Below are 26,754 nucleotides of genomic sequence, written 5' to 3' on the forward strand. Positions count from 1 at the left end.
TATCTCCTCTCTCTCTCTTTCTCTCTCTGCACGTCCAAAACAAAACCCCAGCCCCTTAACATCAGCTGCCAAAGACTTCTAGAAGGAGTCAACAAGGCCCAAAATATATGGGCCACCCATCAATGGGCTGGACCCTTAACAGAAAATGCATGACTTTTGAAGAGTCTTCCGCATCCATATACATGATTTATTTTCGGAATCAATCCTCTTCATTGAAGCATCTGTGTATTGGCAATAGCCTCCTCCTCAATTCTGATCATGTGCTTTTGCAATTTATTAGTTGGATAATTTGATGGAAAACCTTTTCTGCGCTTCTGTCGGTTATTGCTTGAGCATATATGTAGATCTAACTAATCAAATTACTTCTTCCATTTATATCACAAAATGAGAAGTATTTTAGTATGACAGCATGTTAGGTGGGGAGAAAATGAGCCTTACCTCTGGCTTTGGGGTTTAAATTAGTGTACCGTGTAACTGGGAACTTCTAGTGAGATGGCTTGCTTTTGTCTGATCAGAAAAGAGAAAGACACTTTGGTGAATAAGAGTATAGTTTCTTAGTGGAGTCCCGTTTGGGTGCTACCCTTTCCTGAGTTCTCTTCATACTTCATACTCTGTTCTGCATGGCGTCTACAATGCCACACCTGTCTAAAGCCAAGTATATGTTTATTTGCAGCTTCCTACTCTTTTTGAGTACAACAAGATGAGTATGCTAAATCTTGTCGCAAGCCTTGTGAAGGTAACTTCATCTCATCTATCATTTTGCTCTTCTTTCTCTTTGATCTACTTTTCTTTACTTAGATCAACTACAATCTCTATCATCATCATAATACTACTACTGCTACTACTTTTGTTTGAGCAAAGTTACTAAGGTAAGAGTTGAAGCTTTTTAATGTATTCCAACAGAGGTTGTCCCATGTGGAGTCTAAAATGTGCTGGAGAATTTCAACTTTAAAAATATTTAAGTGGGTGCCTTGGTACCTTTTTTTATTTGATAATGAAGTAGGTGCCTTGGTACTTCTAGTGACATTTTGTAAAAAGTATTGAAAAGTGAAGAAACATCATTTCTTTTTTAAAAAATGGAGACCATCTTAAAGAATGAGCAAGACAGGAAACTAGAAAAGGACGAGGTTCTTTAAATATATTGAGATTTTTATTATGTCAATTGCTAGCAGAGATATTTGAGATTATTTGTTTCATTAACTTCCCAGACCCCATTTACGGGATCACAATGGGTATTTTGTTGTTTATTTGACTTAGCTGTGATTATTTGTTTCATTAACTTCCCAGACCCCATTTACGGGATCACAATGGGTATTTTGTTGTTTATTTGACTTAGCTGTGTCCAGTGTTATCAAAGGCGAAAAGCGCAAAAAAGCTCTAAGGTCCATCGGGGCATTAAGCCCAAATAAAGCGTGGGCTTTAATGAAAAGGCGCAAAGGGAGGAAAAAATATGAATATATGTTTAGTTCAAGACTATTAATTATAAACATAAATGACAAATATATGACCAATGAAGTTAAATTTTTTTAATTATAAAGTGATATATCAATTGTTTAATGTCAATTCTTCATAAGATGCTCATTGGCAAGAAAAAGTTTGTCTTAGAACCTTGATGATGACACTGAAGTGCACATAAAGCGAGCGAAGCGTTCAACACGTTTCGAGCCTCGCTTCAGGGCTTACGCGCGCTTAAAGCGCACCTCTGATAACACTGGCTGTGTGCCATCATGTCACATTCGGTAAGTAGAATTTGGATGGGTTTGACTTTGATACCATGTAAAGTAATGAACCTTGGGGCTAATTCAATCCCAAAAGTTAGCTCATAAGTTGAGCATTGCCTAAGACCAAATAACGAAGTTGATCCCACATCCCACAACTGATGTGGGACAACACCCACAAAACATGATATCTATCGCAAATGTACCCAAGAATTGTAAGAGTCTGTTCTGGCAGGTCAAATTGGCATTCTTTCTTTCTGATGATTTCTTTTTCAGATGTATGCTTCACATTAAACTCACTTGATTTAATCTAATATAGACAGGAATACACGGAAGGATTTTCTCATCAGATGAGGGCAAGCCTTTACCTGCCTCGATAGCTATAAAAGGCTTAAATTCCACGGTGCGTTTTTCATTTTCAAATCCTTCTAGTCATTGTTTAAAGTTGTGAGATATATTCTCAATTTGATGTGATATCACCATTTGGTACTGATAGAATTGTGTGTTGATATCAATATCAGGAACTTCATCTTTAGAGTATTTCTCAAACTCATCTAGGCCCTCGTAATTACTTCAGCTCTATTCATTTAGATTATATTGCAAAAGTAATATCGCGGGTTCATCTTATTTTATTCTGCGGAAACCCAATTTTCCTGTTGCCTGTAGTTTTTGTTTTGTTTGTTGTTTGGTTCTTTCTCTTTTTTCTTTTTCCTTCTCTATTTCCTCTTTTTGGTGGTTTCTTTTTTCTGCTTTTCTCCTTTGTTATTGGGTTTGGGAATAACAGGAAGTTGAAGGCATCAAGGGGGAACTCCAAACTCCTTTATTTGGAGTTTGGCCGTTTTCTCCTTTAGCTAACTTTCAACATAGTGGCTATTTATTTATTTATTCCATGTCATGTGTGACTCCATCTTTGGTCTAGTTTGAACTCTGGCATTGAATGGGACTTGTGATGGACAATTCATATTTCTACGACAATTATCTTACTGTTCATGCCATTTTCTTCAGATACATGCAAGGGAAACGTTAGCCGATTACCACCGCTTGCTGGTGCCTGAGGGAAAATATGAAGGTAACCACAGATTTAAGCAATAAAACCTTTTTTTTTAACTTATCAAATGGGAAAATAATACCCTTCTCTTTCTCATAAATAGGATAAGAAATTAAAACAAATTGTTACTGTTCTTTTTGAAGAAGTATAAAAGAGCTCAGAGTGAAGCCAAGCCCGCCTTTTTGCAAAACCTGAGCTCTAGACGGCTCTTCCCAAAAGCTAGACATGTGAGAAAGGGAGAATGAAATGGATGCACTATCATAAATAATATAGAAAAGGGTGGTAAAAATCTGGTTAAATAGATTAATGATGATACTCAACAAGCTTTGACATAAAATAGTACGATTAAAAGAGGGAGACGTTATTTTGATCAATTGCTCAACTCGTATCATGGATGCCTTCACAGATCTCCATACATACGTGCAAAGCTTATACCTTAGGTATACTTGTAAAATTAAGTGTGGAGGAGTAAAACTATTTCCATGAAAAAAAGATAGTTATATTAACTTGTGGTCTAAATGGAATATCTGTAGAGGTCTTAAATAGCCAGTCGATGTTTGTACATTTGCATCAGATCGATATTTCGGCTGAGTTTTTCTTAGGTTCGCTTAGAGATTGTATACAAGTATAGGGATATGCTTAAGATTTAGAGAACTTCTAACTTCTCCTAAAGAAGATAAATTATCTGGTATTGGAGGGAGGCGGGTGAACATTCAGTGTGAAATTAGCTCGGAATAACACTCAGCCATCCACGATTATTTTGCAATTTATATTTGCGTAACACTTCATTCTTTTGAGTGGATTAATCCTGAAACCTCAATTTGCAGTGATCGCGACAATGCCAGGATACAAGTCGAGGAGTACGAGAATTATGTTGGGGGAAGAAGCAATGACAGTGGATTTTGTTATGGATCCAGTTATCACTCCCATAAACAGCTTTTTGCGAAGGGGATGGAGTTGCAGCTTGCCAGGTCCTCATTTAGAAGTTTTTTTTATTTTGGTTTTGGTATTAGTTTCAGTATTCCTTTGCTTTTTATTAAAGAGGAGAGTAGTTTTAAACTACCCAAAACAGAGACAGACAAAAAGGTCTGTTATTGGGGTATGAAGTTTAACACACACGTTTTCGCGTTTCGATATTTGTTAGACTGAAAAATTATATATTTATGATACTAATAGTTAAAAAGATGATCATCATTTTCCTATAGTTTGTTACTTGTGATTTATCATCGCTTTCTACTAAAGATGACTTCATTCTGCGAGACCTTTAGTTAAGCTTGGCTCCTCTTTAGTGGTGTCTCCTCCATTACTGGTTTTTCTGTGATATTATAACAATCAGAAGGCAAGAATAATAAGGTTACCTCTGTTACTACAGAAAATTAAGAGTTGTTCTATAAGACGGTCATTCAGCTACCGTCTACTGATAATAACTATTAGTTGACTAACAATGGTTAGTGTTGTAGTGATAAGTACTCATTCATCCTTAACCAGAAGTCTTGGGTTCGTGTGCCTCCGGATATGGAATCGGGTTTATTAGGGAGCGATTTACCCTTTGATGTGGGACTTTTTGACGCGAATCTAAATTTAATCGGACTCCAATAAATATAACGAACATTTCTTAATGAGCACATAGGAAAACAATACCACTTCTGTATTTCCTGATTGTATGTATTACTGGAATACGTCCTGAGTATTCCTGTGTTTATAATACAAGTTACCTTTTCTTTAAAAAAATGAGAAAAATTAGTGGGAAACAACAAAATCAATGGTTAGTTGAGTGAAAATATGAAAATCAACTCAAAAAATTCAAAGAAATGAGACAAATTAGTAAAACCAATAGAGGTATTTGATTCAATCTTTTTTTGGGTGGGGGGGGAGGGGGGGGGGTTCCTTGTTTAGTTAGATTAACGGTAGTTAGATAAGTTTTTTAACCTTTAAAACAAAAGGAAAAAGAATTGATGAAACTAATTGCACCTCATTTATAGTAAGATTGTTTATATAGTTAGGCTCTAATATGATTATTGAACACATAAAAAAGAAAAAGAATTGTTTATGTAGTAGTTATGTCTATTTTAGCGACACGTTTAATAACTTCCTAATTATTATTAGTATACCATTTAATTAATAGAGTAGTTATTATGTTCCTAATCAACGTGGATTAACGACTAATTAATCCACATAGCTTATTACTTATTTTAAGTCCACAGAATTTGTAAAATCAAGATCTTCACTCAAAAGTCTAACTTGATGGCCCAAATGACATTAAATGCTGCCAAACACTTTTGTGTACTATTTTTTTGTCTTCTGTTTGACATTTTAAACATGCATAAGCATGGGGTGTTCTCATATAGTAGCCTCAAAAACACACCAACCCATTCGCTATAAATGGACGGATTGAGTTAAATTTAGACGGATGACAAGTTATTTGGACTTGTATAAAAAGTAGTAAGAATCAATTCGTCTAATTCTTATTAAGTTGAAATTGCTTTATTTATTCTATTATATTTTTCTTATTATCATGAAAATGTATAATATATCAATTAAAAATTAAATTTGTAGCTTTTTGGCCATAGCAATAAGGGAAATATTACAACAAAAATAATTTTTAGTGGTATTAAATATTGATACTAATAAAAAGTAATTTTTAGCGATATTAAATATTGATATTAATAAAAAAATGTTAAAATCTTTATCGATATCAGTTAAATGTCAGTAGAATTAATGTCGTTAAAGATTTTAGGGACATATGCAAATAATATTAATTATTGTTAAAAATACATATTTAGCAATAATTAAAAATTAATTGTCGCTAATGATATTTTTTTTAATATAGCGATAAGGAGTCTAACAAATTGGGATGCCTTTTGGTTGCTCCCAAATGGTCAAGAGTCATGATTCTATTCAAATAACTTGAGAGAATAAGTACCATTTGAAGAAAAAAAAGTGTCTTTTTATAATTGCTTAAAGTAAGTTTTTTTTAAAATTTATTTTTGTGTACATAATTGTTAAAGTAACTTTTGGAATTTTATATTATCAAAATGGAATTTCTCATTTCTATTTTTAGTTTAAGAGTACAAGTTCGAACGTATTCATTTATTATGACATTGCATGACAATTTGGTAACAACTATTGAGATTCACATGATTTTTAGTTTGCCCAACTTCATTTCAGATATGGAATTTTTGAAGAATCGTAATAGCTCAGTTAGATAACTACATAAATTTTCATATTATTGATGACAATTCAAATCTCCGCCTGTAATTTTCTCCCCCGACCCAAACGTGTTAACACGTGAAGTATGTCTTTTATTTGCACTAATCCTTAACCATGATAATAATGATTACTAATATATATTATGTTAATTTAATACTCAATCATGATACATTAATTAATATGATTAGGTATAAATATTTGATGGGGCTAAATTTTTCCATAAAGAAATTGTCCCTTTTTGAAGAACAAGTCATAAAGTGAATACTACATAGTTTGAAAAATGAATAGTTCTACATCATCAATGACTTTCACCCTAAAAATATCAATTATCATATAATCAAGTGACAACAATATAAGTTTGACAAAATGCACACCATCCCTTTATAACGACCTTATAATCATGGCATCAATATTCACTCCGTTTCAAATAAATGATAAATTTATATATTAAAAAGAAATCGATTTTATTCTTTCAAATTACCTATTTGCACCAAGAAAAATCACTTCAAACATCAAAATATTTTTAAATAGATAAATTAGTAAGTAATATCTTAAAGAATATAATGTGATTAAACTAAAACATCATTTATTTTGAAACGGAGAATATAATATATCATCTTTTGTCTTTTATTTGGAATCTTCTTTTGAAAGCAATTAATGGTTGTCAGTGAACATGACAAGAATAGGAATAAATTAAAAAATTGAGGACTATATGCATAATTGATTTTCCCAATTTATGGCATCAATCTTTTTTTAGTCAATCAAATTTTATACTTTTTGCATCTCTTGTTAAGAGAAAAAGACTATTATAATTTAGTAATTTATGGGCTCCACTTTTGATATTGGTAGGTCTTATTTTTATCAGTCAGTATCAATTCATATCATGTATAGTATATAGTATTGTATGTTTACATCTAAAATAAAAATTAAAAAATCAACATATTTTTATTTTAAAATATTAAATATATTTAAGTTTATGCAAAATATTTAATGGTGGAGTAAATGGCACGTAGTTAGATTCAAGAACAGTTAAAATAAAACAAGTCCACCTTTCTATACTAATCTTTGTTCCTATTTTATATTCCTGTCCCAAAAATATTTATTATTCTTATTAAAAAAAATTCCATTTGTCTAATGATATTTATTTATCATTAATTTTATACATTTCTTAAAAACCAATAAATAGAAGAGATTTCTTAAAAACCAATAAATAGAAGAGTATTTTATTATATCACCTTTTAAATATGAAGAAATAATTAGTAAATATAATGTCTTAAAAAATATAATTGAAAAATAACTATATTAATTAAAATAAGGATAAATAGTTAGACATTCCAAAATAGTATAGTGGATAAGTATTGTTGGACGAGAAAATACTTGTTCACTAAGCAAAGACCTGATTATGTTTATTGAATTATCCTTATCAAAATTCAAAATCACTTTACTACTTACTTTTAATTGATAATAATGTGCCGGGTGAAATTCAATAAAATAATGTTATCAAATAGTTATCAAATAAGAAATCTGATAAGTCTTTGAGCCATCCTAACAAATCCTCATAGGTAATGCTCTTCGTCTGCCTTCAATCAGTTTATCAGCCTAAGGCTTCGCTCTATTACCTGTGTTGTAAGCTCTCCAGTCTTTGAAGTAAGGTTCAATGCTAGGAAAAAAGATTTTGCTTCATGGGTCTATCGCCCCAATTGATTTTGTTAGAAAATTTTTTATATGAGTATGCCCCTATCCCGTAAGCCTTCCATCGTTGCAAGCCCCTTCCATTCGGCCCAATCTTTCTTTCGATTACGTCTGCTTCCGATTCTGTTATTCCGTTAACCTTAGTTAGTCGTTTAGTCAAAGCCGTATGTATGCCCCCTTGAAACAGATTAGAAAAGAAGAGAGTAGTGAGTTATGATTAAGAGCCTATGTATGTCTCAAAATACTTGTCATTTTAAAACTTCAAGACAAAATCATTTTCTTTTCATTTTACCTTCACCTGCAATTATTTTTGAAGACTATAAATAACTTAATTTAGAATAAAATATTCAATAAAGAAAATCGTATCATAAAGCATAAAAACAGATAAATAGTTAAAATTCCTCCTAATAATTATTTTCTTAAGAACGCATAAATAAAATAATATGATAAGTATTTTGACATAAAGAAAATATTTGCGAAAAATATTTGCTATAAACATAAAAAATAATTAAATAATAATTTTCAGATTAGTGTGTCTCCAAATTACAGTAAAATCTCTATAAATTAATATATGTGAGACCATGAAATTTTATTATTTTATAGAGATATTATTTAATTGATAAATTAATATTTATTAATTAAAGAATAATTTGAGATTTGATGAAGGTTAATTTTGATTATCTCAAGCATTGTATCTTACAAATTTATGTATCATATTTATCGATTTCACATAAAAAAAATATCATACATAAAGTACAACAAATACATCAAAATCATTGTATCTTATTAATTTCAACGTTGTGATGTTGTGATAATAAGAGCTTTCAAGATGTATTATCGAACATAATTTATCATAGGATATTAAAAGGCTATGGAGTGGGACAAAATGATCCAACAAAGATCTATGTTTTGGATGCTATCAATTATGCAAATCCTGTTTGAACAACAAATGTTTTGGAAGAGACAATAGAAAATTATTTTCTACACTGTAAAGATCGTTCTAGAGATGCAATCTCAGAGAATCTGAATGAATCTACTTGTGAAAATGTCATACATGAACTTGATATCATGATAAATGATCTCATTACCATGGTAAAATGGATGTCAATAACATGTTGGATTATTAAAGTGAAAGAGATACTTTTTCAGAGGTCTAAAGTTTATAAGAAATTGTTGATACCATCAAAAAAAGCAATGTTGATGATGAAGTTGAAGATGATATTTTACCTTTGGAACCAGATTCGCGTAAGGAAACACTTATCGCATCTAGAACTCTTCACAATTTTATGGTGCAGTTCGAAAAGACAACACCAGAGCTCTTGGATGCAATAAGAAAAGTTAGAGATAAGCTTCAACTTTATTTAAATTTTAAGAAAAAACAGAACTCAATATAATTATATTCCACTAAATTGTCTTAGATATAATTGTACTTTAAAGAATTATTATTTTATGATATTAATGGGACCATATATTTATATAGGGGTCTTCTGAAAATATATTATCTTATCGAAATTGATGATTTTTTTCATTGGCCCAAGTCAAGATCGAAAAAAAAATTAATTTAAAGAGATTATTAATTTATCGAGTATTAATTTATAGAGATTTTAATGTACATACTCCTACATCCTAAGTGTTACCTAAGAATGTTGGAAAACGCTGAGTGAATACTAAATTCCTACTCTCATCATACAATTATTACTGTTATTATTGTTCAATAATGATGGTTCATTATTGACTATAAATGATATGAATAATTTTAATATTAAATCACTCCTATTATTAAATATAAGTATTTAGACATTTAAAAATGAAGAATATTTAATAATAACGATAAAATAAATATAAAATAATAAATTATTCATTAATTTTTAAACTGAACAACTTAGATATCTATCAAAATAGTAATGTGAATATGTAAGATAAGACTGATGGAGTAATGACTAATTAAATTAGTAAAAGCTTATATTTGAAAGAAAAGGTCATGAGAGGATCAATTTATTGATTTTCTAAAACAAGATACGAAAATAAGAGAGAAAAAAAAAACATAAAAAATGAAATATTAAGTGATTGAATCCTCACCAATTGATTTTTTTTTTTTAAATAATCAACTAATTAAACTGTCTTGATTTTTCAAAGTGAGAAGAATCAAATATGTTAGAAGTCTTTATTATTTTACCAAATCAAAACAATATACATTATGTCCTTGTGGATAAGATCGAATTTCATAAAGTGATAAAATTTACAAATAAAGAAACTTAATAAATACTGCAGAGCCCATCCCTTCCAATAAATACAAATACAAATAGATTTACGTATTCTTTTATTTTTTATTTTCAATAAAATAATAGATAATATTACGTGGATTATTTTTAGTATTATCTATTGAAAGGACATTTTTCATGTATTTGGATATTTTTTATACAGTTCTTGATTGTCGATATTGACATGCTAAAGCAAAACAAATTTTAAATACAGACATATATATTATTAAACAAAAGTTAATTAATACTGTAATTTATATAAAATAATACAAAATTACTTTTTTTGTTTATCATATTTTCAAATTAATTTTTTATAAAAAGACACGTGTCGTTATCTCAACGGTTGGATGATAAAGTTTCCGTACTTTTTAGTCGTTAGTCGTTTTTCCTATTTCCATTTTGAGTCGTTAGTCGTTTATTTCAACTACTTACCCTTTTTTCGCGGCGACTTTGAATTTAGCGGTTGCCACGTGGCGACTTCGTATTGGTAGCCTGACTTTTAAATCGTGTGCCGTCCAACTCCAAAAAGTCCAATTATTTTACATACTAATTTTTTATTTTTTATTCAATATTTTAAAAAAATATTTTTTTTGAAGTTTTAAATTAACAACAGCTAGTTGAGATTGTCAGTCAACTCATTGTTGTTAGATTAAATCATCATTTCTTTTAGAGGTTAAAAATAAGTACTCAAATTATCTTATGGTTGTAATATGAGAGAGTTAATTGTGATAATAATTTTGGCTTTCACGTCTTAAGTCGAGTATTTATTAAAAATAATTTTTTAATTCATAAATAAAGGAGTAATATCTGTTGATATTGTATTCTTTTCAAATCTCACTAGTAGAACTATACTGATTTTTTTATTGTAATAATAATTTGAAAAGACAAATTAAATACAATTTCATCAGTAAGCAACTACTTTATATGATAATGATAAAAAAATATAATAAAGTAGAAAATATTATTTTTATATATATATATTTTTTTTGTTTACATGATTAACTCGATATTAAATGAAACTATCCAAATAAAGCGGAAGGATTATAAAAGATTCATATAGTCAACTCTTGTTTTAAGTCGCGATTATAGCAATCAAATACATTTTCGGAAAAATGATAATTTGAGCTACTTCATGTGATGGAATCAAATTAACAAATCTCAAATGCTTGTCAACACCATTAATTACCGCAAATAAATATTTTATCAAAAATCGAAATATACACAAGCTGACTCACTCACCATATTTTTTTAGTTCTAACAAAAAAAAACTCCATTAAGTCAAAGTTGGAAAACAAAAAATCTTTAGTTTTAACTTTTTTTTTTTGTTGACATTCTTCAGTTCCCTTGCTATTTTATTGAAAATAATAATAATAATAATAATTAGTATATATTATAAAAAGTGGATTCTTGGTCTATATGGTTGTCACAATACACGGAGACAATTTCTCTATATATACATATACATAGAGCGGTTGCCTAAATGTCATATAGTTTTCTTCTCTCTGTAAATCACTCTGTATATTTTTTTAGAACCTGTAAGGTTTTATTTCTTAGCTCCCCCTAAATCTGTAAGTTCTTTGTTTCTTCATGCAAATCCCTTTATGGGGTTCTTAAATTTATGTTCTTTTTCATGTTTATTGCTATTCTGCATCTGGGGTTTGTTTAATTCTGTCAAAATCTCTACTTTCTTGAACAGATCATGTGTTTGACTTGGGAAAGATTGCAACTTTGTTGAAATTTTTGTGTTAGAGTTTTGGATACTTGATGTTAATACTGGGAAATTTTGTTACTTTCTTGAATTTTTTGTGTTGGGATTTTGGATACTTGTGACTTAACTGGGAAAGTTTGTGACTTTTTTTTGAATTTTTTGTGTTAGGATTTTAGATACTTGGTGACAAGACTGGGAAAGTTTGTGACCTTTTGGAATTTTTGTGTTGAGTTTTTTGATACTTGGTGACAAGACTGGGAAAGTTGTTACTTTCTTGAATTTTGTGTTGGGATTTTGGATACGTGGTGTTAATACTGGGAAAGTTTGTGACTTTCTTTTATTTTTATGTTGGGTTTTTGGATGCTTGGTGACAAGGCTGGGAAAGTTTGTGATCTTTTTGGATTTTTTGTGTTGAATTTATGGATATTTGATGAGAAGGCTTTCTGATTTTGATTTTTTTGCAGGTGAAGCTTTTTCTCTTGTTGTTTTTCTTTCTGTGATGGCGGTGAAGACTAATGGAGTTGTTGATGGTATTTTGCCGGAGGAATTGATGAAATTGCTCATGTCATTAGCTACAAAATGGGGGGATGTGTTGGATCTAAAGAACTTGAAAGTTCATCATTTGAGTGGTGCTATGACTAATGAGGTTTATAGGATAAGTTGGCCTACTAAGAACGAAAACGTCCCGAGGAGAGTTTTGGTTCGAATGTATGGTGAAGGAGTAGATCGTTTTTTTAATAGGGATGAAGAGATTAGAACTTTCGAATGCTTGTCAAAGAAGGGTCAAGGACCTAAGCTTCTTGGTCAATTTGCAAATGGTAGAGTTGAGGAGTTCATTCATGCAAGGGTATGTCAAATTTCTGACTCGATTTGTTGATTTTTTTACTTTTATCTATTGGATATATGTGGCTTTGTAGATTCATGTTACTATGAAGTCAATTATTTGAGTAACACGAAATGAGATTTCTAGGAGTTTCTGTATGTTGATCAAATGATCATAACTTTATAATTTCATTGTTTGTTGTGGATATCGATAAATTGATCGGCGTATATAGAGGGTCAATGGTAGTGTGTTGAGTATAATGAACTATGTGTTTTAGACGAATCCTCTGCAGTCTGGCTTTCCCTTCTAAGCCTAGGTAGCTCAATGACTTGTCTTTAGTGAAAGCTATTAGATGCAGATTTTGCACAATGCATAGCTTCTGTTCTTTTGAACAGACGGTGGATCTTTGAAATAAGATTAAATCAATTTGACGCATAGCTTCTGTTCTTTTGAACAGACGGTGGATCTTTGAAATAAGATTAAATAAATTTGACGCACTCCTATTGAATAAACCGAACAGCAGGTGGTGCTCCTTGCCTTCACAATTCAGCAGAATAAAATTGTGTTGTATAGTCTTTGACCATGTCTTGTATGAAGCAAAGTTGGAGATCTTTGTGATGTTTATTGATTGGTGTTTGACTTTGTTCTGTCTGTCTTATTTGCATTCTCAGACACTGTCTGCTGAAGATCTTCGTGACTCGGAGATCTCTTCTTTGATAGCTGCAAAACTGAGGGAGTTTCATAACCTTGACATGCCTGGTTCAAGGAATGTTCTTCTATGGGACCGTCTCAGGTATCAATTAACCAGCTGGAACATAGTTTGATCTTTTGTAATTGAAAGTCTGATACAAATTGTTAATGCAAAATTGCAGAAAGTGGCTAAATGAGGCGAAGGGTCTGTGCTCCCCTGAACATCTAAAGGAGTTCTCTTTAGGTAATCTGGACGAGGAGATCAGCTTATTGGAGAAAGAACTGCCAACAGAGTCTCAAAACATTGCCTTTTGTCACAATGACATGCAGTATGGTAACATAATGATTGACGACAAAACAAAGGCTGTTACTATCATTGTAAGTGTTGTATGTTATCAGTCAGAACTTTATACAGCTTCTGTGTGAAGGCGTATACTTGCTCAAACTTACAAATACTCTGATCTGTTTTCTTGAGGTGGAACCGTGTCTTCTTCCTAGAGATAATAGGCTCAGGATGTAATTACTTGTGAAAATCTTTTTTGCATTCTCGTGCTGTAGTTTAACTGGTGTTCTAAGATATCTGAGCAAGTTTTAAACTGTATCTTTAATCAGGAATTGGATATATTTTGCTTCCTTTGTGAACTTCTTGTCTTGTTGGCCTTTGATTTGACCACTGGATTCCAATATATCAGTCATTGCACATTATTTACTATCTGATTGTATTGCAGGACTATGAGTATGGCGGTTATAATCCAATTGCTTATGACTTTGCGAACCACTTCTGTGAAATGACTGCAAATTATCATACTGATACCCCTCATATCATGCACTTCAACACTTACCCTGGTAAGTAAATATAAGCTGCAACAAGAGAACACAGAGATCATGCTTGTTTGCTACTCTGATGTTCCTACTCTAACCCTGACATGCGCGGTTTATTTACTCTTTTTTGAATTTTAAATTTCCGACAGATTTAGAGGAGCGACAGCGATTTGTACGTGCATATCTCAGTTCATCAGGTAAGCTTGAAAAGTTTGAACATCTTTTACTGTTGTCTGCACCTCTCTGTCCAAAGCATACGGTTGATTTCTTGCACACAGTAAATAAGTTCTGACCCTTCGAGACCACATAACATTTATAGTTCAATTTGGATAGGCATCGAATAATAAGATAATTGACCTTTAAGGCAGCAGAAAGATCAGTTTAATTTGGTGATGGGACCAAGATGCCAAGACTTTAATTACTTCAGATATTTAGAACCTGATTCTCAACTAACTTGGAATTGAAAAATAGTAGTAGTCGTTGTTATTTGTAGGACCCGATGTATTAATAAATTGTCCTAATAGCCTCAACTAAAACCAAACATGTTTCCTTGTCCAATTAATATGGTCAATGATAAACAGACCTAAGATTTAAGCAGTTGTTGTGTGTCTACTTTGTGCAACCGACACAGCAGAATTATCTTATTGAGCTTTGAATCCCATTGACAAATGCAGGCAATCAACCAAGTGATGAGGAAGTAAAGAAACTTGTTGACGAATCAGAGAAATATACGCTTGCAAATCACTTGTTCTGGGGATTGTGGGGAGTCATCTCGGTTTGCCTTTTACACACTTCCTATCTTTATCACTACATTTCACCGTGCATTTTTCTCTTTCTGTGTTATAATTGTTGTTTCTTCTGACAGGCATATGTTAACAATATCGAGTTTGACTACATGGAGTACGCGAGGGGAAGGTTCAAGCAGTACTGGTTGAGAAAGCCCGAACTCTTAGGTGCCTCAGACGACTTGTTACATGTTGATAATTCAGCTGAACCAGTTCACATTCACCGCACAATAGCTTTATGTTAAAACATGTACATCAACAATGTAGAATGTAAAAGCCTTGATAAATCGATAAGCCTATGTCGTATAATGAGTGGAGCATTTAGAGTCTTCAATGTTTCATAGAATATGTTTATAGGCCATTATTGAGGGTTTTTTTTTTTTTTCAAGTATTTGATGTACTGTTTATAAGAGTGAGTGTTGTTGAACCACAAATATATATTATCCAGTTTAATAAAATCAAAGTTATTTTCTCAAGCTGTTGCTTTCACTTTTCATCTCTATTTTTCTTAACCTTCATTAGTTACCAGGATTATACTGATCAAGTTGGAATAGGACCTTTAAATTTGATGTTTACATGTATGAATATGGCAATGTCAGATTATACACCTAAACAACTCAATTTACTTAAAGAACTTGTTTTCCCTACTTCCACCAAGGAAGTTGTAAAATTTGTTTTCAATGGAAAAAGTTTTCCGAAAATTTTGTCCATCCAAACATGAGCGGATAAGAAAATAATTTCCAAAAAATATTTTCCTTCCTAGCAAAAACGTTGGTTATGGAATGTTTGGAAAATATTTTCTCTTGTAAAACAAGTTCCATAAAAATGAAGAAAATGACTTCTCACCCCACCCTCGAAGCCCTACTACCTATTCCATTCAGCTTCATAAATCATAACGTTGAAAATGACTTCTCACCTCACCCTCGAAGCCCCACTATCTATTCCATTCTTCTTCAAAATGTTTTGCTAGATAACATATGTATACTCTTACTATCGATTCCATTCTGCTTCAAAATGTTTTACTAGATAACATATGAATACTTTTACTACCGATTCCTTTCTGCTTCAAAATGTTTTGCTAGATAACATATGAATACTCTTTAAAAATTATTATTATTTTCCCGCAAAAAAATTTGCACCAGCCGGGAATCGAACCCGGGTCTGTACCGTGGCAGGGTACTATTCTACCACTAGACCACTGGTGCTTCATGAAATAACGTACGTATTATTTATTATTAATATATGTTTTTAAATTGATACCATCAACCAATACATGTAACTTTTTTATGTGTAGGTTACTCATTTATGTGAAGGTTACTCATTAACAATTCTATAAAAAAAATTAACATCCATGTTGATAATGGACATATATGTTTACTTTTCTCTCGTAAGTATGTGTTTATACTTTGATAAAAGTGTATGGTTAAATCATTACGAATCATAAGATTGAAATCAAATCAAAATAGAAGAGTGTTGACGATAAATTGAATTGATTTTTTAGCTTTTAATTTAAATTTTGTATTTATTTTAAAAATCTATTGAATATTGAATAAATTATTAATAATTTAAAATTCAGAACTCGTAAAATTCAAATCTTAAATCCACTTTTAAACAAAACATTCAAATTCGAAAATATCTCCAGACAATATGAAAACGAGAATTTGAGAAGCTTCAAAGGGCATGGACATATATATGAACATTGTTCAATTGAACCCAACCACCATTCAATAAATGATGACTTCGATTGATACTAACCTGTCCACTTTTAATTGTTTTAGGGCATTTTTTTTTGAGTTAAACGGTAATAACTTTAACTAACATTCATATTGATATGGAAAAAAATTAAAATTTATAGTACTTTTGGAATAGTTTTGGATATTTAAGTCTTTTGTTTGAAATATCGAATTAATGTAATCTAGTGTAACTTTAAAAATTAGTCAAATTGACTTTTAAAAAATACAATATGACAATTAAAAGTGAACAGAGAGTAATAAATAAGTAATTTAGAATCTAAAAAGTGTGCTGCGTGAAAAAAATTCAGAATCTATTATTACTCAAATTACTATGGGGAAATTAAGTGTATAAGAGAACATATACTAGTTAGTTAGTTAACATAGTTATAGTTTTTCATAATTACAATTCGCGATCTATTTTTTGGCTATAATTACGTGGCTCGGCTTTTTAGTTTTGTATAATTCGCACATTTGTATAATGTCAAATTTGCATAATATAATTTATATAGCTTTTGTATAATTCGGAATTTGTATAACTGTTAACACTTTTTATATTTGTAATTATATAAAATTTTTGTTTCGAATTTATACAAAAAAATAACTGAATCATAGAAATGTATTTGCGAATTATACAAACATGTGAATTATATAAATCTATGAATTGTACAAACGAAACAGTTTAAACTGTAGTTATAACTTGTAAATATACAAATTATAAGTATAGAACATATTAAATTATTTATATTGATTGTTTGCGAAAATTCCCTGTTAATATTTGGGAATACCTATAATAGTCTTCTATTACAAACTTTTGAATTCTTTTCCATGGGAATTTTGCCCAAAATACATCTCAATTTCTAAAATATTCTTACTTTAGATTTAAAAAAATGAAAAAGAAAAATCTTTCAATTGAATCAATATTATTCAAAGTTCAAACGCCTATTATTGACCTCGAAATGCTTGCAACTAAAGAGAGAGTAAAAAAACACTGGTGAAGTCAATTTTCCAAAAAGAGGATTTATTATGAAATTTACTTCATTTTAAAGCACCGACCAGCAGAATAAATTCTCAAATTTTAGCTCTTTTATATAGTCTTACTTATTTTATTATATATATTATGTCTACATCCCAAAAAAAATAAAATCCACCGGTAAAAAAAATAGTACTAGTAAATAATACCTTTTGTCTTCTTTTTCAGATTATTATTTTTTCTTTTTGTAATTGTTTTTCTTCTATGAACCAAACAATATTAAAAGTACAAAAAAGAAAGATTTGATTCTTAGATTTCTATCATTGTTTCTTAGTATCAATATCTTATTGTCTTGTTGTTTATGTTTGGTGTTATCGTTTTTCTTTTATCGTAAATAATTTTTCTGTTGATTTTTTTAGCATAAAATATTAGAATATGCATGAATTGTGAGGAAAAAAATTAAATTCTTTTTGCACCAATCGGGTCGTAAACAACCTCTTTAAGATATTGGAATTTGCATGGAAATTTGAGGAAAAAAATATAGGAAAAAGGAATTTTGCACTAACCGAATTGTAAACAACCTTTTTTTTTATCAATTTTTTTTTGGTTGTAAAATATTGAAAATATATATACATGAAATATGAGAGGAAAAACAGGATCGTAAAATATTGGAATATGCATGAAATACGACGGAAAAAACAGGAAAAAAACTTGCACCAGCCGGGAATCGAACCCGGGTCTGTACCGTGGCAGGGTACTATTCTACCACTAGACCACTGGTGCCTCATGTGAAATCCTTTTAGTAGATGTATTATATCTAAATACATCTTCTTCTGTTTTTTGGTTAACAATGAAAGACTTTTTCCTTTTAACCATCAAATATTCGATATCCACTATACAGTTGGAAGTGCACCGGATTACAGATACGTTAAAAAGTGAAGTACACTCGACTATATCTTTTTCATTTAGACTCGAGATATAAATCTAATTAAAGTGAATGAATCTTATCTAATTATATATTTCCTTCGTGCCATCACAGGACACCAAGTTGAAACTACATGAGAATTATATCGAATAAGGTTACCCATTAGTAACTATCTGTCACGACTTTGTAAATATTTATGGAGTATTGTTAACCAATCACCAAAAATTTATGAGTTGTGAAGCGCTTGATATGAATTTTTGAAGCGCTTGATTTAGATTGTGTGCAGAAGCGGATCCACATGGCTCAGTAAGGGTGCACATACACCCATTAATTTAAAAAAAAATCATGTATATATATGTATATCTATCTTAAAAAACTAGCAAAATGTAGGATATACTTAACAAGGAAATATCCTTGTACAATTGGTGTAAGCTAGTGATGTCACCTATTACCTATTTCATATTCTCTTATTTTGAGTTTAACTTAAAGCTTATATTGATGTAACTAAAGTCGTCAAAACCTGAGCTGATTGTGTGAGTTTTTTACTCTTCCTACACATTAATTAATTACTTACCAGACCTTGGACATCCACATTTTAAAATGGTTAAAAAGTAGAAGAAAGAAAAACTCTTCTTTAAAATATATATGTAAATTATGAGTCTTATTACTTATGTGCTAAGTTTGAAAGATCAAAAGCACCTCTCAACTTTTTTATTCTTCAAATGACCAATTGATAGAATTGTTATTGCTTGCCATAAAGCTTTTGTTCGTACTATTTGTCTATTCATCATCAAGAAGGCACCAATAAAAGACCAGAGGAAAAGTTTCTTGTTTCCTTTGTCTTTTCTCTAACGTTTCCTCCCTCAGTGGTTAACTTCTCACTAATATCGCAAAAATCGTAAACTGTATAAGAATAGTATTAAAGTTTAGTATATTATTTTATAAATATGCTGAGATTAGTTATGCTATGACTATCTTTTGTTCATTATTTGGTTTGATGTATTGTGGGTATACAGTTTATCTTTTACTCATGTTTATTCATATATAATTAATTAATAGGTGACAACGTGACGTATTGCTAATATCATGGTTTGTTATGTATTGCTTCCTCAATTCTTTTTTAGTTGTCATGTTACTCGATATTTTATATTAAAAACTTAGATATTCAAAAAATACTATAAAATACAACTATAAAATTGTAATTTTTTATTTATCAATATGATAAAAAAATATTTAGTAAAATATTAATCAAAGTTGTTGTTATTTGACTCTAAAAAGAAAAACATAACAACTTAAAAGAAGCAAAGGGAGGAGTTATAACTTAAACAGTAAATCCTATAATAAAAGAGGAATATATTTAGGGGTGTACAAAATCGAACCGAAAATCGAACCAAATTATAAACCGAGTCAAACCGGAAAAAAAAACGACTAGTAATTTGGTGTTGAAAAAAAAATCCGACTATATTTGGGCTGGGTTGGTTTCAACTAAAAAAATCAACCCGAGACCAAACCAACCCGATATTATATATATAATTTTAAAATTTTATTTTATACGTAAAAATACCTATTTTGATATAATCTTTACATATCTCTTATACTTTTTCATAGTTTTTATCTTTTAATATATTTATTTCATGTTTGGAAGTTAGAATTTTTAATGATCTAATAAAGATTATAGTTCATAATACATGTTGGTAATTATAATAAAGTTTAAATAAAACTCAAATTAATATTAATGCAAAAAGAAAATCAATTCAACACTAAGAATGAAAATTATATTGGATATTTGTTTTTCAGTTTTACATAGATCTAATTTTACTTTCTTTTAATATTTAGTCATGTAACTAATACTTGCTAAACTTATTTTAGCATGATTTAGTACTTTAAATTATGATCAATTTCATTATGACTTATTAATTTGTAATATTTTTTACACGATTTTATTATTATTATTTTGTTGGATATTTTAGTGTCATTAATTATATCATATTTTTTGTTATTTTCTTGAGAAATAACCTAAATAGTTGCATTTTGATAGGACTAAAGAAATATTTGATGTACAAGTAAATTATATGTTTGTATGAATACTTTATCGAAAAAAATCGAAATCCGAAAAAACCCAAAGTTGAAAAACTCGAGTTTTATTGGTTTGAAGACCTGACATAAATAATTTTGTTTGATATTTAAAAAATTCGAACCAATCCGATCATATATACCACTAGGTACATTCATTGGAAAATAAAGCCTATACAGGTCATTGGTCTTTTATAAGCTTTTACAATGAAATCTCTAAAGTAATATTCTCAGCCACTTTAAGGTACAATAATTTGTCTTACTATTGAAGAGACTAAGCAACATCCTTTATTTTTTACTACATAATTTTATATCCCATGGAATCAAATTCCCGTAAACCTGAAGGAGTCTTTTGGTATATGCAGATTAAGTTATATTAAATCGGATATAATAAGGTGAAAATCTATAAGATTAAGCTTGTGACAAAATTTATATAATGTTTGATTGGCCATTTATATCGTCAACTAAATGTATTTAAGTTTAGTCTTGAGATATCTCATTTGTACTCGCATTGGAGTACATGAGCTAATTCGACCTCACTCCAGGCAATGCTCTTGCCAATTTTTTTCATACTCAAAGCTCGAACTCGATACCTCTTATTAAGAGAGCAGCCCCATATAATTGTACCAACTCAACTCATCAACTATAGTAGAAAAAGAAAAGAAAATTATGCCCCTTTTGAAGTTCTTTATATACTTGAGCTTCACCACAACCATTTTCACCTCTCAAAGAAACCTTTAGAACCATTTTTTTTCCTACTTACTAGAGTATCAAGAAAGTATGGCTTACCAAAACACCAATGGTTGCATTTCTGATTCAATTGAAATTCTTGATCCAAAACCTCTTGCAGTAGTAGCTTCTGGTGTTGTTCATCCTCCTATTGTTGCATCTTTCAATGATAGAATTCGTCCACTTCTCGACTGTATAGACAAGCTCCGCCATCTCAACATCATGCAAGAAGGTATCCAGCTCCCAACGATCGTAGTAGTCGGAGATCAATCTTCTGGAAAGTCCAGTGTTCTTGAATCCCTTGCTGGGATCAGTCTTCCTAGAGGACAAGGCATTTGCACCAGGGTCCCTCTTGTTATGAGGCTGCAGAATGATCCAAACATCACAGCACCAAGTCTTCAGTTGGAGTACAATAACAAGTCACTCCCTGTTGATGAAATTGGCATTGCAGATGCTATCATTCTTGCTACTGATGAGATTGCTGGACATGGTAAAGGTATATCTAACTACCCTTTAACATTAGTAGTTAAAAAAAATGGTGTCCCTGATTTGACCATGGTGGATTTACCTGGTATTACTAGAGTTGCTGTACAAGGTCAACCTGAAGACATTTATGAGCAAATTTACGATATTATTATGAAATATATAGTCCCTGAGGAAAGCATAATCTTGAATGTGTTGTCAGCTACTGTTGATTTCCCTACTTGTGAGTCTATTAGAATGTCTCAGAAAGTGGACAAGACCGGGGAAAGGACTCTGGCTGTTGTGACAAAAGCTGATAAAGCCCCTGAAGGGCTGCTTGAAAAGGTTACCGCGGATGAAGTGAATATAGGGCTTGGCTATGTTTGTGTGAGGAATAGAATTGGGAATGAGTCTTACGAAGAAGCTAGGAGTGATGAGGAAAGGCTTTTTTCAACTCATCCACTTCTGTCGAAGATTGATAAATCGATGGTTAGTGTTCCTGTTTTGGCACAAAAGCTGGTGCGTATTCAAGCAAGCATCATTTCAAAATGCTTGCCTGAAATTGTGAGGAAGATCAATGATAGACTTGCTGCCAATCTTGCTGAACTCAACAGGCTTCCTCAACATCTAACTTCTGTAGCTGAAGCTCTAACGGCATTTATGCGCATTCTGAGTTCATCAAAGGATTCATTGAAGAAAATTCTATTAAGTGGGGAGTTTGATGAGTATCCTGATGAAAAAGAAATGCACTCTGCAGCTAGAATTGTTGAAATGCTTAACCAATACTCTAATGAGCTGCATACCAAGAATTTTGAGAGAGTGGATGAATTCTTGATGGAAGAGATCATGGTTTTACAGGAATCAAAAGGGATTGGATTGCCCAACTTCCTTCCTCGAGGTGTTTTCCTCAATGTTTTGCAGAGAAAAGTGAAGGAAATTGCTGCCTCTCCAGAGGATTTTGTGGGGAAACTGTGGAATTACTTAGAGCGAGTTGTAATCATAGTTTTAATGCATCATTGTGAGAACTATCCACAGCTTCAGTCTTCTACTAGAAGAGCAGCCCAAAACTTGATTGCCAAGAAAAAGAATGAATCAGTTGATTGGGTAAGGGAAATCATCGGGATGGAAAAGCTGACTGATTACACTTGTAATCCTGACTATTTAACTACTTATAGTAAGTTCATGGCTCAACAACACACGTTCATGGAGATTATGAATGATCATGGGAAGTACTCCGTGATAAGCCTTGAAGGGATAGGAGTAATCGACGTTGGTCATTTGAGGAAGCATCTAGATGTGGTGCAACAGGCTTTCGATTTGAAGATGAGAATGATGGCCTACTGGAAAATTGTGCTAATGAGGCTGGTGGATTCTATGGCCTTACACATAATGTTCAGCATTCGAAACATGATTAACAAGGAGATGGAAAACGAGATCATACAGGATCTGATGGCACCGCATGGTGGTGGAATTGAAAGAATGCTTGACGAGTCACCTTTGGTTGCTGAGAAACGCAATAGGCTCAAAAAGAGTGTCAAGCTTCTCAAGGAGTCCAAAGAGGTGGTGGCTAATATCATGGACAGGATTTCACTTCACGATGATCATGAAAGGGACTAAGGTTAATATGTGATACTAATGAGCAGGGCACTCTATTTCCATTCAGCCAATGTTCCTAATATCTTGTTTATCTCCTAATATCAAACTACCAAGTAGACTAGTACTATGTTGGTTTTGCAATATGTCTTTGCCCTTGCTTGTATATAATTTTCGTATTTCTTGCTATTAGCTAAATGCAAATCCAGTTACTTTTTTGTTTCTGTTTTCTGAAGAGTTCTTTTATATATTTACCAATATCCACCCCTTTCACCCTTTCCTATAGAAAATGGAGCTATTTTTTTGTGAAAGTTTTTAATGAGGACAATAAACCGAAAGTTCTAAAAACAATGAAACTTATTCACTAGTGTTGTTATTGAAGGAAAAGCAACAATGAAAAACAAAAAGAATCTAGAAGTCCAAAAATTTTGGTTGTTTCAGAAGCAAAAGGAAGATCAAATCAAACAGAATGTACCGATGGAATGGGAAAGACATTTGCAAAAGGGATTACATAAAAAATGATGAAGAATTACTCAGTAAACTACCCAAAGATCCCTTGAGCAAAATTCTAGGCAAATAAAACATCTCAATGAAAGGTAAGAATAATGATCATAATTACTACTTCTAATGCATAAAAGGATGTATGAAGTAAAATATAAATGAAACTCCAAAGCAAATATTGACCAAATATCATTGCTGTTCAAAACACCCAACTTCACTAAAAGTTCAAGAATTCTAATTTATACAACTTTTTCAAGAATTCTAATAATTAAGCAGTAATGCTTCTTAGACAATCAAAGTCAGCAGGCGAATATTGATAATCAAAATCAAAGACAGGAGCTGATAATGGCTCAACCAAGTTGCTCGTCCCCTCGTGCATATCAATATTCTGCAACTCTAATTCCCCTGCATCCACTTGTAATCCCTCACTAAAACTTGTCGATGAGCTCTGGTCTTGTTCACCAACAATATTCAATTTTCCTTTGGAGCGAGTTTTCTTCTTCTTAATAGCACAGAGAACAAAATCTCTGCAATCCTTGTCAAATTTGTCAAGTATATGCGGAGATAGGTCGTACTCCTTCATCAACCAGTGGCCATGTTCCTGTTTATACCCTTTCTTCTTATAACACATGCTCTTCTTGGATCCAATCACTGCTCCATCGCTCTTTCGAATAGGTTTGCTTTTGTCTTCCTGTTTCCAACTGCCACCCTTATTTCCCACATTACGACTATACCTCGACTTGCTTTTCTTCTTGAGGTTTGTAATGAAGAAGCGATACTGACTACAATCATCGTCATTACAACAGGATACTCCTTGATTGTAAATATCCCATGGTTCTTGTTCACCGTAAGCATCCACATGAAAAGTGATGAATCCAGAATCATCCATCAATTTTCCAGCAATGAATCTCAATAAGAAAGTAAGAGCTTCTTCATCAGTAGGACTGAATCGGAAACCTTCTTGCAAATTCTCCATTATACACTCTTTTTTTTCTTTCTCAAAACTATTAGAATGAATGAATGAAAAGAAGAAAGCATGGTAGCAATTTATACAGAGGTTTTCAAAAGACGCTGCATACATAAATTTTAGGAAACTTTTTTTACATTTTATATAAACTTTTATTTTTATTATTTACACGGTTTCAAATTTCTATAACCAAAAATATTTATGGAAACTTTTTTTAGGAAAGAGTTGTGATTATGTTAATTATTAGATTATTTTTTTCCAATCGTTGAGCAATTAGTTATTTAATAAGAAAATAATAAATATAAGTCCACTTTCAACTCTAATTTTTCTTTACAAGGTAAGTAGCTATAATTTAACACCTTGTTTTGATCTTTATTATAATTGTATCGCACTATTAATTTAAATGTAATGTTTATTTTGTGCGCCTGATAAATTACATGCTTGCAAGTAGTATTCTGTTGCTATATTTTTACATTTGCAAATACAAAAGGTATTTTGAGTAGTTTTTACCTAAATAATACTCAAGTTACACGTATTAAGGCGAACTTAATTACTAACTCTAAATTTTGAATTCACCTCTATCTAACACTATCTGGATCGCTGTAATAAAAGGGATAAAAGGGTGTTTGAATTATTTTTAGTGTTTCTCTTAAGGTAGCTTCTATCAAGAAAAAATCTACGTAAAACATATATTACATGCGTGCGCACTAACATCAACCTAATACACTAACTTTTTAGGCATGATATGTAAATTTGAATTTCATACTAAATATATCTGATACATAACAATTACCAAACAATAATGTTCAACTCAAAGCTAAGATCTTATGGGCAAAACTTTCTTATTTAATGTATTTAGTAGAAATACTAATTTGAAAGAATCAATATGATGTATCTTCTAAAAATTTTGATAATTTTGAATCAATAATTGAAAGGATCTTCAATGAAGTAGGAGAATAATTTTGAAACTTGATGCTAACTTTAGGGGATGACTGATGAATTTGACCTTTAAAATATACCATAACTTTTTATTTCAATTTTTAAGTTTTAAAATTTGAATTCAAAGATAATTATCCATATATATATATATATATATATATATATATATTTATATAATGATTTGTATTATTATATTGGTATTATAATAAATTAAATATATTATTAATTACATTATATATTTTATTAGTTATTTTTAATTATAAAATTATTATATTTTAAATTGAAAAGGGTCAAAATTGCCTCTGAACTATGTGAAATAGACCACTTATACCCTTCGTTATATTTTTGGATAAAAAATGTCCTTGGTATTATCTTAAGAGACCACATATACCCTCAAGATTTAACACCCCATATTTTTATTGACTTGGCAACCCACGTGGGACTAATCCTTCCACCTAAGCATTGCCAACTAGGATTCACTACAAAAGAACTAGACCTTTAGCGGCGACAGTAATCGCCACAAAAGCCCAAAAAATCGTTACTAAAAATTTTTAACATTAAATTCTAATTTTGTGTTTTTTTCTTCATTGTTTTAAAAAAACAAAAATGATATTTAAGTAGGAGTTTGAAGACACTGTATATTTTATTTTTATGTTACATATAAATGTATAAAATGTACAATGATGCATTATATAGTAGGAGATGTGAATCGAGAAGTAATTTTCATGATTTTTCATAATAATATTGGGTGTTTTTAATATTGATATTGCAAGTTATTTATTTAGAAAATTAGGTTGCAATTGAAAATTAATTATCATTTTTTTTGTTGAAAAAATAGATTTTACTAGCGAATGGTTGTTGGAACCTTAGTCGTCACTAAAAATCACTCATAACCTTTAGTGACAATATTTTGGGATTTTTTGACAACTCGGTCTCCACTAAAGATCAAGTTCTTTTGTAGTGAATCTTAGTTGACAACACTTAGGTGGTGGGATTAGTCCCATGTGGCATGCCACTTCACTAAAAAATTGGGGTGTTAATTCTTGAGGGTGTTTGTGGTATCCTAGGGTAATGGTGGAGGTATTTTTGATCCCAAAATATAATG

At 31.0% G+C, this 26,754-nt stretch overlaps 4 protein-coding genes and 2 non-coding genes across 6 annotated transcripts in view; 3 read left to right on the forward strand and 3 right to left on the reverse strand.

The window, feature by feature from the left end:
* LOC107018317 (carboxypeptidase SOL1) overlaps nt 1–3,970 on the forward strand; it is an 18,184-nt gene extending 14,214 nt beyond the window's left edge. Inside the window, exons 12-15 of the mRNA XM_015218775.2 lie at nt 674–736; nt 2,038–2,121; nt 2,724–2,787; nt 3,594–3,970. Of these exons, the coding sequence (XP_015074261.1) occupies nt 674–736; nt 2,038–2,121; nt 2,724–2,787; nt 3,594–3,871 (489 nt within the window). The 3' untranslated portion in view covers nt 3,872–3,970. The remainder of the gene's footprint in view (nt 1–673; nt 737–2,037; nt 2,122–2,723; nt 2,788–3,593) is intronic.
* Nucleotides 3,971–11,342: 7,372 nt separating this feature from the next.
* On the forward strand, nt 11,343–15,215 carry LOC107018290 (probable choline kinase 1). The gene is made up of 8 exons (XM_015218739.2): nt 11,343–11,497; nt 12,102–12,484; nt 13,132–13,253; nt 13,333–13,528; nt 13,879–13,996; nt 14,122–14,169; nt 14,647–14,747; nt 14,838–15,215. Exons 2-8 carry the CDS (start codon nt 12,137–12,139, stop codon nt 15,000–15,002), a joined length of 1,098 nt encoding a protein of 365 aa, XP_015074225.1. The 5' UTR covers nt 11,343–11,497; nt 12,102–12,136; the 3' UTR covers nt 15,003–15,215.
* Nucleotides 15,216–15,891: 676 nt separating this feature from the next.
* On the reverse strand, nt 15,892–15,962 carry TRNAG-GCC. Its single transcript has one exon. It is a non-coding gene; the product is annotated as a tRNA-Gly (tRNA).
* A 2,210-nt stretch (nt 15,963–18,172) lies between these two features.
* On the reverse strand, nt 18,173–18,243 carry TRNAG-GCC. The gene has a single exon. It is a non-coding gene; the product is annotated as a tRNA-Gly (tRNA).
* Nucleotides 18,244–21,101: 2,858 nt separating this feature from the next.
* On the forward strand, nt 21,102–23,472 carry LOC107016268 (dynamin-related protein 4C-like). Its single transcript, XM_015216757.2, has one exon. It carries the CDS (start codon nt 21,239–21,241, stop codon nt 23,264–23,266), a length of 2,028 nt encoding a protein of 675 aa, XP_015072243.1. The 5' UTR covers nt 21,102–21,238; the 3' UTR covers nt 23,267–23,472.
* A 463-nt stretch (nt 23,473–23,935) lies between these two features.
* Nucleotides 23,936–24,728, reverse strand: LOC107017562 (NAC domain-containing protein 78-like). Its single transcript, XM_015217732.2, has one exon. The coding sequence runs from the start codon at nt 24,717–24,719 to the stop codon at nt 24,012–24,014; it is 708 nt and encodes a 235-aa protein (XP_015073218.1). The 5' UTR covers nt 24,720–24,728; the 3' UTR covers nt 23,936–24,011.
* Nucleotides 24,729–26,754: the final 2,026 nt, after the last annotated feature.

The sequence above is a fragment of the Solanum pennellii genome, chromosome 4 (assembly GCF_001406875.1).
Source record: "Solanum pennellii chromosome 4, SPENNV200".
In the NCBI taxonomy this organism is placed as follows: domain Eukaryota; kingdom Viridiplantae; phylum Streptophyta; class Magnoliopsida; order Solanales; family Solanaceae; genus Solanum; species Solanum pennellii.

What these genes read in the sequence shown, in the direction of transcription:
- LOC107018290 (XM_015218739.2), top strand. Translation starts at nt 12,137, where the DNA reads ATGGCGGTGAAGACTAATGGAGTTGTTGATGGTATTTTGCCGGAGGAA. An exon ending in TGCATATCTCAGTTCATCAG is followed by an intron (nt 14,170 to 14,646) that starts GTAAGCTTGAAA and finishes TGACAAATGCAG; the next exon opens with GCAATCAACCAAGTGATGAG. An exon ending in GATTGTGGGGAGTCATCTCG is followed by an intron (nt 14,748 to 14,837) that starts GTTTGCCTTTTA and finishes TTCTTCTGACAG; the next exon opens with GCATATGTTAACAATATCGA.
- LOC107016268 (XM_015216757.2), top strand. Translation starts at nt 21,239, where the DNA reads ATGGCTTACCAAAACACCAATGGTTGCATTTCTGATTCAATTGAAATT.
- LOC107017562 (XM_015217732.2), bottom strand. Translation starts at nt 24,719, where the DNA reads ATGGAGAATTTGCAAGAAGGTTTCCGATTCAGTCCTACTGATGAAGAA.